The sequence below is a fragment of the Elgaria multicarinata genome, chromosome 16 (genome assembly GCF_023053635.1).
Source record: "Elgaria multicarinata webbii isolate HBS135686 ecotype San Diego chromosome 16, rElgMul1.1.pri, whole genome shotgun sequence".
Taxonomy (NCBI): domain Eukaryota; kingdom Metazoa; phylum Chordata; class Lepidosauria; order Squamata; family Anguidae; genus Elgaria; species Elgaria multicarinata.
The window spans coordinates 9,437,160-9,451,647 of record NC_086186.1 but is presented as its reverse complement, the minus strand read 5'-3'; the positions used below and the strand labels follow the sequence as shown (position 1 = coordinate 9,451,647).

The 14,488-nt window shown below is 47.1% G+C and overlaps 1 protein-coding gene across 2 annotated transcripts in view; it reads right to left on the bottom strand.

The window, feature by feature from the left end:
• The window catches only part of CSK (C-terminal Src kinase), an 83,193-nt gene that overhangs the window by 52,235 nt on the left and 16,470 nt on the right, over positions 1-14,488 (bottom strand). Inside the window, exon 1 of one of the 2 annotated variants that reach the window (XM_063142293.1) lies at positions 9,551-9,652. The exons of the other annotated variant lie outside the window; for it this stretch is intronic. Within the exon in view, the coding sequence (XP_062998363.1) occupies positions 9,551-9,577 (27 nt within the window). The 5' untranslated portion in view covers positions 9,578-9,652. Of the gene's footprint in view, positions 1-9,550; positions 9,653-14,488 lie in introns of those variants that run through there. 2 annotated transcript variants of the gene reach the window in all.

Here is a 14,488-nt window from a genome sequence, read left to right as displayed (position 1 = left end):
AAAAAAGCCCAATTTATTCACATCTTAGAATATGGGGGTGGGGTATACTGTTGCAGCAATTAACCATATTTAATAAAGTAGTCCTCATCAACATTATGTCTTTTAAAGAAACGAAACAAAAACGTTGCCTCTAAAAGTTCATTTTTAATTCTTTCTCCCACTTCTCATAATTGCTCTTCCTTCCTCCCCCAGATCTATTTTTAGGCTCTGCAAGAGATGCAAATGTTCTCTAAAAGAAGAGAAGGAACAGCAGATGGAGCCAGAAAGCACACGATTACCTGACTATAGAACAAGAGAGAGCAGTGTCAAGCTAGGGAGATCTATTATGAATGATGGTGGGGAAACGAAGGCAGGCCCTCTCACTTCAACAAGAGGAGATCTGGGCTGTAGCCACACAGGGGCACAGGGCAGAAGATTCTAGGCCCTCTCCTTGAATTCTCAACTTCCATTTTTTTAAAAGCAAGTTTCTAGTCCCTTTTACAAGTGAGGAAAAACACAAACAGGAAGTAGTGTATCCAACCAACTGCTCAGTTAGAAATAAAGTATTATAGTAATCTCCGGCTGATGTGTGAAAGGATATTGGGATAAATAATAAACACTATGCCCCAGTAATTCAAATTGGTGGCCATCACTACACCTTGTGGTAATGAAAAATTTTTGCTGTGTGGTTTTATCCTGGTCGTTCTTTTTATATTGTATTTTGTATTTGTGGTTTTAAATTGTTGGTTGTTTTATTATGCTCTTTGTGGTTTTAATTTTTGTGAACCGCCCAGAGAGCTTCGGCTATTGGGCGATATGGAAATAAATAAATAAATAAATAAAAATAAATACAATATCTTTTTTTAAGTACGGGTGGGGTGGGGTTGGGGTAGGTGAGGCATTAGGAAAGATTGGTGATGAGAAGAGTGGTGAAAGGGAGATGAATGAGGAAAGGTTTCACTGGGGCTTTCATGCCGGGGCTTGAGCTGATACGCCAGCTGTGCCCCTTCCTAGAGTCGGAAGACCTAAAGACAGTCTTGCACGCACTAGTGGTAACTTCGAGGCTCGACTGCTGCAATGCGCTCTACATAGGGCTACTTTTGTGCCTAGTCCGGAAATTTCAACTAGTTCAAAATAGGGAAGCCAGGCTGGGCACCGGTACACCTAGGAGTGACCACATTACACCAGTTTTAAAATCTCTTCACTGGCTGCCAATTAATTTCCGGGCGAAGTATAAAGTGTTGGTTATCACCTTTAAAGCCCTACATGGTTTGGGTCCAGGCTACCTGTGGGATCGCCTTCTCCCGTACAATCCGCCCCGCACACTCAGGTCCTCTGGGAAGAATTTACTCCAGCCAGCAAAAACTAGATTGACAACTGTTACCCAGAGGACCTTCTCTTCTGCCGCTCCCAGTTTGTGGAATGGCTTGCTGGGAGAAATTTGTCAACTTAACAGTCTTCCAGAATTTAAGAAAGCCATAAAGACTGATCTCTTCCGGCAGGCCTACCCAGTGGAATTTTAAGGTGCCTTTTTAATAATGTGCTGCTTTTAATAATGTATTAGTTTTAAATGTTTTAATTAGTTATATGTATTTTATGGTGTTTGTATTTGTGTTGTACCCCGCCTCGATCCAGAGGGAGAGGCAGGTAACAAATAAATATTATTATTGTTGTTGTTGTTGTTGTTATACCCCGCAGTTGCCCAACTGTGTTGCTGAGAGTTGAATAAAGCACCATGTAAATGTACTGCTTTGGAAAAAGGAAAAACAAAACCTCACATTACTATACACGCAGCGCTTTGGGGTAAAGTAGAGGAAGCTTCAACAGCCACCACAGCAAGAGGAAGTAAAGATTCAGAGTGGGAAAACACAAAGGAGAAGTGAATTGCCCTTTTCCCAATGCATCAGCAAGCCAAAAGTCATTCTTATGTCACCCTTGGGGGAGCACTCCAGGAAGCTGCTATAAATCTTTCCCCATCTCTCCACCCCCAGCGTTCATGCACCGCCCGCAACATCAAAGCCAAAGCAACGTGACGGAAGGTCTAGAGAGCACAGGCCTTTGACGGGCAAGACCTCGGAAGTCAGCCTATCCCACCTAGCAAGGTTGTTGTGAGGATTAAAAGCGCGGCTTGCTGCGTTCAGAAGACACCGGCCTCGCACCATGACCACCCGCTTGCCTCACGGCTCCGAGACATGGCCCAAGGATGCAGTTCACTCTTCCCCTGCCCAGCTGAGCAGATGTGTCGCTGGGTTGATCCTTCATGAGAAACTACGGCAGGATCTACACTACTGCTTTAAAATGGTTTATAACAGTAGTGACAACTATTGGGGCCCAGAACACGCTCCATAGACAGCTATCAAACTGTTAGTGTTATTATATCCTGTTCGGCGTAGATCTGGGCAAAGTAAGAAATGCCTATTATCAGAACCAAGGAATTGTTTTCTTGTTGAGGCAGAAGATGCAGACGTATCCTGCGGAGGCTTCCTTTTGGCTGAAAGCCATCTCTCGTCTAAATTTTGGTCTTGAAGAATCTTGTGATAATAGCGGATGTCCTTACACTTTTAAAATACATCCCAGTGATGCGGTGAGGATTAACAAGCAGACAGCAAAAGTGGATACTGAGAGCACTTACAGTTGCAAAGAGACCCAGGCCACAGCTAGACCTAAGGTTTATCCTGGGATCATCCAGGGTTCGCCCCTGCCTGAGCACTGGATCCCCTGTGTGTCACCTAGATGAACAGGTTTGACCCCTGGATGATCCAGGGATAAACCTTAGGTCTAGCTATGGCCTTATACTTCAAGCCTGGAAAGATAAAGAGTCACCACCTATCATTCAATGGACTGAAGATCTTACTGCTTAATTGCCATGCAGAGGGGAGGGATTTGGGGGGGGGGAGGCACAGTGCACTGGAAAGTGGAAGCAAAACATTCCTCCCTCTTTGTGATCCCCCTGGAAATCCACCTCCCACACCCGGCACCGCAGCTAAGCTTAAGAAAAGAAATCTCCCAAGGGAAACGTATTTTCTAAACTAACATATAGTAACGGCCACCAATTTGGATGGCTTTAAAAAGGGGTTAGAAAAATTCATGGAGAAGGCTGGCAATGGCTACTAGTCCTGATGGCTATATGTTATGTCCAGTATCAGAGGCAGTATGCCTATGTACACCAGTTGCTGGGGAACATGGTCAGGAGGGTGCTGTTGCACTCATGTCCTGCTTATGGGTTCCTGGTCAATAGCTTGTTAGCCACTGTGTGGACAGAACGCTGGACTAGATGGACCATAGTCTGACCCCGCATGGTTCTTCTTATCCTGTTCCTCTTACACTTGGAGCATCAGCTGCAGTTTAATGATATGGTCAGCTGCAACCAACGCCTTCTTACTGCCTCAACACAGGAGATGGGCTTTTCGGTGGTGGCTCCCCGATTGTCAAACACTCTCCCCAGTGATGCCTGCCTGGTGCCAACACTGTCATCCTTTCAGCTCCAAGTGAGGACTTCCCTCCACTCCCGGGCATTTGAGCGCATCTGGTAAAGGTTTTAACCGGTTCTGGGATTTTTATTTTGGATTGTTTTAAAATGGTTTTGCACACAAATGGTTTTAATATTATGCTTTATATTGTGTTTTTAAGTTTTTGATCTTTTGTAAGCCGCCCAGAGAGCTTTGGCTATTGGGTGGTATAGAAATTTAATCAAGAAATAAAGAAATATATTCATTTACAGTCCAGCCTATCCCTAACGCTATGGCTGCAACATCCACAGAAGCCGCTGGACACCCAGTCAGACTAGTCAATTATGGAACTCACTACCACAAGATGTAGCGATGACCACAAGTTTGGATGGCTTCAAAAGGGGGTTGGATCAATTCCTGGGGGAGGAGCCTATCCACGGCTACTAGCCCTGATGGTTATGTGCTACCTTCAGTATCCGAGGCAGTAAGCCTGCGTGCACCAATTGCTGGGGAACATGGGCGGGAGGGTGCTGTTGCACCAGGTCCTGCTTGTTCATCCCTGACCGATGGCTGGTTGGCCACTGTGTGAACAGAGTGCTGGGCTAGATGGACCCTTGGTCTGATCCAGCATCAGGGCTCTTATGTTCTTATGACTATTGATCGACTGAGCCCGGAATTCTCTTCTGTCCACTCCGCTTTGATTAACAAGGGAGCTCAGGGGAAATTGTCTTCTTCATCACCTGCTGCCCAGTCCTTGTAAGTGGAGATGCTGGAGACGGAACCGGAGATCTTCTCTGTGCAAAGCAAGATCTCCACCAGGGAGCTACGACTCATAGAATCATAGAATAGCAGAGTTGGAAGGGGCCTAAAAGGCCATCGAGTCCAACCCCCTGCTCAGTGCAGGAATCCACCCTAAAGCATCCCTGACAGATGGTTGTCCAGCTGCCTCTTGAAGGCCTCTAGTGTGGGAGAGCCCACCACCTCCCTAGGTAACTGGTTCCATTGTCATACTGCTCTAACAGTCAGGACTCCTCCCCCTGAGGAATACCAGAGAAACCCAGAGCACCAGATCCGGCCTGCAGGTAGGCCAGATTTGGCCCACGGGCCTAAGGTCCCCCACCCTTGTTCTACAGGGATATATGATGAGACCCAGTCCTCCTGTTCAAGTCTCCACTGCCCGGTTTCTGCACTGCTCGCTCCTGTAAACATGTCATCATCGCTTTTCTTTCTCGGTGGAAACTGCTGCTGCTGCTGCAGTTCTAAGCCTGGTTATTTTGCTGAGCAGGGAGATAGTTAGAAGAAGCCTGGCGCAATTCTCTGGAGGAGAGGGGTTGCCCGGCAGCAGTTTTGCCGGCTCTGCTCATCCTCCACCCATCGCCGCAGGGCAAACACCAGGAGCCGCTGCCGCTCCATTTAGCCTGCAGATGAGCTGCCCTTTTGCCGGGAAAGCTGGCGAGAGGCGCACGGGAAAGGAGGCGCAAGCAATTGGGTGGAAGGAGCAGGAGGGGGCGGCGGTTTTAATTGCAGTTGCCTGCAGCAACGACCAGCCTGCCTGAAAGTAGACGGGAGGACGGAGCTGTGACGACAGAGAGGGAAAGCAGAAAGGCAGCCGGGGCCCCAGCGCAATGTATTGTAGAGATCTGGAGATGTTCCCCTTCCCTGCCATATTAAAGAAGCGGGGGAAGGAAGGCTGCAACCCAAAAGAAAACGTTTTCAAATCAATTGATCGTGGGAGTTTGAGCTGCTTGATCAATTAAGAGCTTTATCACATCAGCGTTATACTGTGCAATCACTGTGAATTGCATGCAAAGGACTCTGAAGTTTTCCACCTTATAATCTGCTTTGATTGTGAAGTACTCCCATGCAGCCTGCCTTAATTGTACAATAAAGCAAAAAGATTCGCCCTATTTAGCCCCTACTTTTTTAAGCGTATCTTCCGAGCCGCCGCTGGGGCGCAGGAGCAGGATTTTAAAGAAATGTTTACATCTGCATAAGCTTTAAAGATAAAGACACCAAAATTGGCACAGTAATAGATATTAGGGAGAGCCTTAAGCATATCAAATTTGAATTGAATTGGGTCATCCGTTGATTTTTTACATTTCCCCTCTTAAACTCACTTTCTGGTATGCAAAGAATCACTGTCGACCGGTAGCAAAAACAACAACCACGAAAGCTTAGCACTATAGGGATAATCCGAGGGAAGCAGGTACATGGGGTGAAGCTTTAAGTAAGCATAAATCTGCATCTAGGTCAGTGGTTCCCAATTGGGGGTCCACGTAACCCACCCAGGGGGTCCGTCGCACCATTCACATATTAGCTCTGCAAGGTCCGCATTTTAATAAAAGAAAATACACCGTCTCCCTGCTCTGTTTGCTTCGACGGTGACGTCATGTGCGAAAGCACCTGCGTGATTTCGCGACTAGTTTCAGAGGTTACTTCCCTGCACCTAATCCTGAAAACTCATGGATAAGGGATCCTTCTGAATGTGGTGATGTACAACCAACAACTCTATCTGCGGAAAAGCAAGATGTACTTGTCAACGTGACCTGTGATGGTTCATTGAAATCATTTTTCAAAGAATATAGACGGGACCAATTCTGGGTGAAGGTTTTTCCTGATTATAAGAAGTTAGGTGAAAAAGCTTTGAAACATCTAGTTCCCTTTTGTTCCACATATCTTTGTGAACAAACATTTTCGACATTTTGTTATATGAAGAACAAGCATAGAAATCAGCTCAATGTTGATCCGGATTTGTGATTAAAAGTAGGAAATATTGAACCGGATGTGGAAGGGATTGTTTGGGACAAAAAGAGGCATGCTTTCTCCCATCACATTTAGGTTAAGTAGCTGCTAGACATGTCACAATTTGTTCAATTGTAAACTAGACGTTAGTAAAATTAAATTCGTCTTTATATTCCTAACTAAATCATCGTCATTTTTCCATGGTAATATCACAAATTTTATGGTGTTTTTTTAGTATACCTAAAATCCTTTACTTATTAGGGGCTCCAAAAAATTGCTTCGTACAGGTAACTACCATAGAGATAACAAATTTTTCAAAAGTAGGGGGTCCTTGGCTTGGCATTTGAAACACAAGGGGTCTGCAGTACTTAGCTAATTGGGAACCACTGATCTAGGTGAAATAGAGCATCCTTACTTAATCTTTTTATACTGTGGGTAATGCACGTGCACATCACACCAGGTACTGCCTTCCAAAAGGCATCGCCTCTAGCCGTTGAGCAATAGGAAGACGGTCTCTTTATAAAGGCGATTGCAACCAGGCCTGGGAAGGAGGGCGGCGCGTGGTGAGGTTACGAAATGAAGACCGTCGGCCAAGCACCATCGCAGAAGGTTGTCTAGTCCCAAAAAGAAAAGAAAAGCAGGGGACTTTTTAAAAGGCCATGTTCTGCTGGCCCAAAAGTCTGTGGGCTTTCAAAGAAGACCTAAAAGACCTTTAAACATGGGGAGTTGAACGTCTTTCGGCGGAAGAGGCAAATTCCACTTGGGAGAAGCTCTCGGGGAGACCGCGTTCCAGCAGTGGGTGGGGCCAAAGGCAAAAGGGGCGGAGTCTAATACCCCAGCATTTTTTCAGCTTAAAGCTCTCCCTTCCAGCAGCTAAGCCTTCAAAGAGGCATTCCAGCCTTTTTGCTATGGAGAAAAAAAATGCACAAAACCCGGGAAACATCCGAACCTGGTGGGCCGGATCGGAAGCCCAGGAAGGAGAAATTTGGTCCCACGCAAGAGGCTCTCCCTCCCTCCCTGCCTGCCTTCAGTGAACAAAGATCCATAAAGCCAGAGAGAGATGGAGAGAGGAATGAAGGCAGGTGGCAGTGGAGGCTGCAGACACACCCTATCTTTAGGGAAGTTGTTCATGGGTGGAACTTGATGCTTTAACTCATGTCATGATCTTTCTCAATTCTACCAGGTGGTCGAACCTGAGGATGCCAAAGAGAGAGGGCAGGAGAAATGAATGAATCATGGCCTAGGGCAGGGAGGAGGTGATCAGGATCTTCTGATGTCTCTCAAGGTGATTTGCAGTAGACGAGCAAGAGTTTCTGATTCCCTACTGTGTCACAACAGCGACAACCAATTAGGCTCCTGAAATGGGGGAAATATGAATCGATTTGCGCATGAAAAAGATCGGTGCGCGAGCTGCGAAAACATGTTCCTGGGCTCAGCATGTGCTCAGAGGAACCTTGTGCTGCAATTCTGTCAGCGTTCTTGAGATACCGTTGGGCACCCAGTACTGGCTGGTGGACGTTGGGGTTCAAGCGAAAAAGCAAATTGCATCCTGTAAGACTTAATGCCTGCTGTGAGAGGTGTCTGCATGTCCCTGCTGGATCATAGCCACTCCGCCTGGCAAATTCTGCCTTTCTAGCTCTTCCCTTGCAGAAGGGAGAGGGCATAGGAGCAGCAGAGTGAGAAAGGCCTTTTCGGGACGAGGATCTGAGTGCCATCACCAGTGCATCATAGCTGTTAAAGCACCCAGCGGTGACCGGGGAGACCTGGATTCGAGACTTGACTCAGCCATAAAATTCACTGGGCGACCACAGCCCAGTCACTATCCCTCAAGCCTAGCCTGCCCCACAGGGTTGTTGAGAGAATAAAATAAGATGGAGGGAAGCATGTAACAGACTGCTTTAAAGGGGGATGAGACAACTTCGTGGAGGATATATATGGCTATTAATGGCTACTAGTCATGATGGCTATATGCTGCCTTCAGCATCAGATGGACCTGGTGGACCTCATGTTCTGCTTGTGAGCTTCTCATGGGCACCCAGCTGGCCACTGTGGGAAACAGAATGCTGAACTTGATGGGCCTTTGGACTGATCTAGCATGGCTCTTCTTAAGTTCTTGTGCCTGAGCTTCTTGGAGGATGGGATGAGTACGAATGTAATAAATACATAGATCTAAACACCCTGCCAGTCAACAGCAGAGCTTAAGTGTAGAACTCAGATCCAGAACCTAGTCTCCAATATCAGGAACTAGCCCCTTGAAGATAGGGGACAACTGGGACAATGTGCAGAGAGCATTTCTCTTGCTACTGAACAACCATAACCAGTTCCAATGCATTTGAGATTGGGTCGAAATCCTTCCAGGCAAGGACGAGCCCAATCCAGCACATGCACACAAACCTTTTCCTTTTAGAATTAACGAAGGATGAACTGTGAATGCTAATTAACTCATGATAAATACTACCCGGCTAGAAGGGACACAGGAACGTGGTGCTTTATTCCAGCTCAGACTACTTCTCCATTGAACCAAGTACTGCCTGTTCCAATTGGGATCTGCTCTCCAGGGCAAGGGGTCTTCGGAGACAAAATCCCACAGCAACTGGAGATGTCCAAGACAGAACCTGGGACTTTGTGCATGGAGAGCATGAGCTGCACTGCTGAGCTACGGTCTCTCTCAGGCAGCTCCTCAGACACAGCTTTCACATACTGTCAGTTCAATTCCCCTTCCTCTCTCTCTCTCTCTCTCTCTCTCTCTCTCTCTCTCTCTCTCTCTCTCTCCTGATTACCTGCCAGGATGGATGTGACCTTGTCGTCCCCAGCAGACATGGACAGGCAGGGGAGGGGAGGTGTACAGGGGACACAAGCCCGACCTGCCACATCTCCCAGCACTCTCCAAACTGACTCTATCCTTTTTATCATGCAAGCGGCTGGCCTGCCCTTCCACTTACTCCCAGTCCAGAGCTTGTGGCCATACAAGCCAGAGCAACAGTCCTTGCGATACCCCGCGGGATCTCTCTGCTGCGCTACAACGCACCATCCTGACAGATAAGCATCACCACGGCACCTTCCCACCTCCCCCACCACACACACACACACGCAGTCCCAATAGCAAGGTGGTGTCCCGGAGAGGCATGGCCACTAGCTGCGGGAATCTCATCCCGTTGTGGGTTTGGAGAGAGGGGGATGTCATCCCAGCTGTCATGACAAGCAACGGCCGCGCATCCATGCAGCCCCAGAGGCCCGCAGCATCGGGGGTTCAGCCAACAGGCTTTCGACCAACTCGAATGAGAAATGGGTTTTAAAAGACGGAGCTGGGGTGGGGGAGGAAAGAAGGAAGGAGCAACGGATGCGACAGAGATGGGGGGGGAAGAAAGAGACGGACTTACAAGAGCAGAGCAGAGGCTGAGAATCATCTTGGGAATTATATAACAAGAAGAGCAAGGAACCAATGCATGGCAACTGTCAGGCTCCACTTGGAGATTTCCTCTCCCCCCCCCCAACGCTCACATCCTCTCGTCTCTAGCGGTTCCTAGTGAGGAGTGATGCGGGGGAGGGGTGCGGGAGAGATGCGGGAAGTAGCACAGTGCCTGCAGCAGAAGGAAAGCTGAGACTGCAGTAACACTGCCCGGATTTCTCACTCCATCGGCATCTTTGCTCAGCACCCGGAGATGCCGCGTCCACAAGGGAGCTCCACAGCAAGGATGCTTTTGGGGTGGGGGTGGGGGGTGGGTTCAAACCCCACCAGCCATTTTGGTTGCATGCCAGAGCTCCAGAGCTGCTGCCCATCATCCCCCCGCCCCACCCTGGTCGACAGATCTTCTCCGTTTAAACTGGATGCCCGGCCCTACACCTGGTGCTGGAAGTCAAAAACCAGCTCTTCCTTAAATGCCAGCTGGGGGGAAGGAGGAGGCAACTCCACCTGCGAAGCGGAGTGGACAGAAGAGAATTCCGGGCTCAGTCGATCAATAGTCATAAGAACATCAGAAGAGCCCTGCTGGATCAGACCAAGGGTCCATCTAGTCCAGCACTCTGTTCACACAGTGGCCAACCAGGGATGAACAAGCAGGACATGGTCAAACAGCACCCTCCCACCCATGTTCCCCAGCAGCTGGTGCACACAGGCTTACTGCCTCGAATACTGGAGAAAGCACACAACCATCAGGGCTAGTAGCCATGGATAGCCTTCTCCTCCAGGAATTGATACAACCCCCTTTTGAAGCCATCCAGATTGGTGGCCATCACTACATCTTGTGGTATGGCTGCTTTGGATTAAGCCCACCTGTATTCTGCATATTTGGGGGGGGGGGGCTGTTTTTGACCTAAGAAAAGTAAAAATCGGTGCAGAAAATATATATGCACAGCATTAAAATGCAGGACATCTTGTAGTAGCTAATTCCATAGTTTAACTCTGCGCTCTGTGAAGGGGTCCTTCCTTTTATCTGTGCTGAATCTCCCACCCATCAGCTTCATGGGATGACCCCACTGGGCTCTAGTATTATGGGAGAGGGAGAGAAATATCTCCCTATGGTCATTCTCCACACCATGCATGATTTTGTACACTTCCATCATGTCTCTCGTTAGCCTCCTTTTTTCCAAGCTAAACAATCCCAGCAGTTATAAGCTTTCCTCATAGGGGAGATGCTGCAGCCCCTTGATCATTTCAGTTACCCTTTTCTGCAACTTGGGAGCGCTGGACGGCTAGATTTGGCCTGCAGATGGGAAGTTCCCTATGTACTCCTTCCTGCCCTGTCTCCTAACTTCAAAGCAGATGGAGGGCAGCTTGCATAAGTTGAGGATGGAGAATGCCTGGCTGCAAACACAGGAAAAAGGTTTTCCACCCTTCACCTCAACCAACCTGGCCCCAAAGGAGAGTGCAAATCTTCAAGCAGCCGCGTTAATCCATATGGACAAACCAGTTCTAACCGTTTCAACCTCCACCAGGAACAGGTCCCTTGTAATGGTAATGGGTCTTCATTTGCCATTCAAGACTAAGGGTTCATCTACACCAAGCAAGATATTCCATTATGAAAGCAGTGTGAAAGCAGTACATAAAAGACAAGAGCCATACTACTGCTTTATAGTGGAATGGAAGTGCACTAACAACTGTTGGGACCCATGACGCCAACCATATACTGCTTTTATAGTGTTATATCCTGCTTGGTGTAGACGTGTCATGGGCCCAAACAGTTGTCAGTGCACTTCAGTACCGCTATAAAGCAGTAGTGTGGATCCTGCAGCGCACTTCAGTACCGCTATAAAGCAGTAGTGTAGATCCTGCAGCGCACTTCAGTACCGCTATAAAGCAGTAGTGTAGATCCTGCAGCGCACTTCAGTACCGCTATAAAGCAGTAATGTAGATCCTGCAGCGCACTTCAGTACCGCTATAAAGCAGTAGTGTAGATCCTGCCTTTTATATACCGCTTTCATAATGGAATATCCTGCCTGGTATTGACGTTGGGAAGCTTTTACTCCCCCTCACCCCGTCTCCCCAGCTACCGTGAGAAATGCAGCTAAACTCAGAGGACACAGGAAATCCTGAGGAGGGGAGCAGGTGGCAGAGGAGCTAGAGTTCTTGCTGCTAAAAAGGTGCCGGGGCTGCATCCCTGCGTCCCCTGAATCCACCACACCGCTCCTCGCTCCTAGAGACAAACGGTTTGCTTTGCTGAGAGGTTTGTTTGCCCCTGGCAGCGGGAGGGTCTATGTGGTACAAGCAGCCATGCCCTTCCTAACGAAGGACACTGCAATTATTATTTTTCTTTTTGTTAAGGTAAACTGCAATCTACACTGTGGCTTAGAAGGTACTCAAGGCCTCACAGTGAGATCCAACAGAAACCCCACCCTCACCAGCCCCACTAAAAGCACCAATCAGTTTTGAAATAATGACCCTGAATTCCTCAAGCGATTCCTTAAGCAATTGTCTACAGCTGCAAAGTCATGTATAGCAATTGGATGTATAGTAATTGGAAGTCTCCAAAGCAACCAACTAAACAGCAGTGGGTTGGGGGTGGGTGGGGAAATTGGGAGTCTATGATTATGTATAAACTTACTCAGCAAGTACAGCAGGCAAGGAGCTCTATTTTTAAGGAAGAATGGTTTCCGTTGAGGAATGTAGGGCATAGGAAGCTGCCTTACAACGAGTCAGACCGTCGGTCTGTCTAGCCCATTTCATTTTCATTTATTGCATTTATATCCCGCCTTTTTTCCTCCTTAAAGAACCCAAGGCAGCATACATCTCCTCTCCATTTTATCCTTACAACAACAACCCTGTGAGGTAGGTTGGACTGAGAGCCTGTGACTGGCCCAAAGCCACCCAGTGAGCTTCCATGGCTGAGTGGGGACTAGAACCCGGATCTACCGACTCCCAGCCCAACACTCTAGCCACTATACCACACTGGCCAGTATTGCCAACACTGACTGGTCTCAGCAGCTCCCATGGCCCCTGCCTACATTTATTTATATTATTATTATTATATTTATTTGTATCCTGCCTTTTGCCCAATACTGGGCCTCACATTATTTCCTATGTGGAAACCTTTTAAGCTTTTGACCAAATTCCAACCAGCTACGGTTGCCCAAAAACATTTTCTGACAAATGTACACACACCTTCTATGCACTATTTCACCTCTATTTTCATTCTTTCATTAGTCCTTTCGTTCTTTCATTAGCTGCTGCTTAGGCTGTTTTAAATTTAGCTGTCCCACAAACATATCGGTGACAGGCGAAGAATCATAATTAGTAAGTTCCTTTATTTCTTGAGTGATCGTGTTATATTATTATTTATGCCGTTCTTTTTGCTGGCTTTATTTTTAACTCCCCCCCCCCACAAAAAAAATAATTGTTACAGAAAAAAACAGGGGGCAGCGGGAAAACACCCATCAACACAAAAAATTAAAAACACAATAGATAATACACCAGTCAGGTAGTAAACACAGAACAGCCAGGCAAAGAACATGTCAGGAGCACTGTGAATTAAACTGATCTATCTATCTATCCACCCACCCATCCATCCATCCCTGGGAATACCCTTCTTTTAATTTAAACATTTAAAACTATAAATAAAGATAGATTCAGAGCAATACTTGTAATGGCTTGAGTATATTATTATTATTATTAGCAGTAGTAGTAGTATCCCGCCTTTTGCCCAATGCTGGGCCTCAAGGCGGCCTTACAAAGTTTAAAATATACATGGGGGGGGGGGGGAACAAAACCATAAACATTTAAAATACACAACAAAATTATATGCAGTGACATTGTTTTTCCAAGGGAACAGGCAGAAGCTGTAATAAAATGTTGCAGTGGACAGGGTCCCTATTCAGTGTTCCAAACAGCCCATAACCTTTTCCAGAACACTCCACTGCCCCCTTCCTCACAGATGTCCAATTTTCCCCACCCCAACTGGCAGTCAGCATTCCGCACCTGTCCTGCTTACGGTGGTGCAGAGGCAGAGCTCCAGAGCTCCAGTCAGGGTCAATTTCAAAAGCAAGACCAGCAGGCAGTCCAAAGTCAAACACAGGGAGAGCCAGAGAAAAACTACAGTGGCGGAATGGAGGACTTTTAAACCTGAACATTCCCAGCTGCAGGCCACGGACATCACCTGAAGCAAGATCCACCCATAAGGAGAGCCTTGATCAGCAGTATACTTTTACTCAAGAGAAGTCCCTACGAATCAGACAGGCACTTCTGCAGCTGGTAGATAACTGAAAACGGGCATTGCTAGGTACTTAAAAGAATTAGGACGCAGGGCCCAGAAGATACATATTTGCATATGATGATATGTTGCCTATTTATTTATTTATTGCATTTCTATACCGCCCAATAGCTGGAGCTCTCTGGGCAGTTCACAAAAATTAAAACCAAAGTATAAAACAACAGTATAAAACCATAATATAAAATACAATATAAAAGCTCAACCAGATAAAAACAGCAGCAATGCAAAATTACAAATTTAAAACACCAAGTTAAAATTTATTTATAGACTATTAAAATGCTGGGAGAATAAAAAGGTCTTCACCTGGCGTCTAAAAGCATACAATGTAGGCGCCAAGCAAACCGCCTTAGGGAGCTCATTCCACAGCCAGGGTGCCACAGCAGAGAAGGCCCTCCTCCTGGTAGCCACCTGCCTCACTTCCTTTGGCAGGGGCTCACAGAGAAGGACCCCTGAGGATGACCTTAGGGTCCAGGCAGGTACATATGGGAGGAGGTGTTCCTTCAGATATCCTGGCTCCAAGCTGTTTAGGGCTTTAAACATTAAAGGTGCAGGAGCTATACTAGAGTGACCAGATTTAAAAGAGGGCAGGGCTCCTGCAGCTTTAACTGTTGTGAT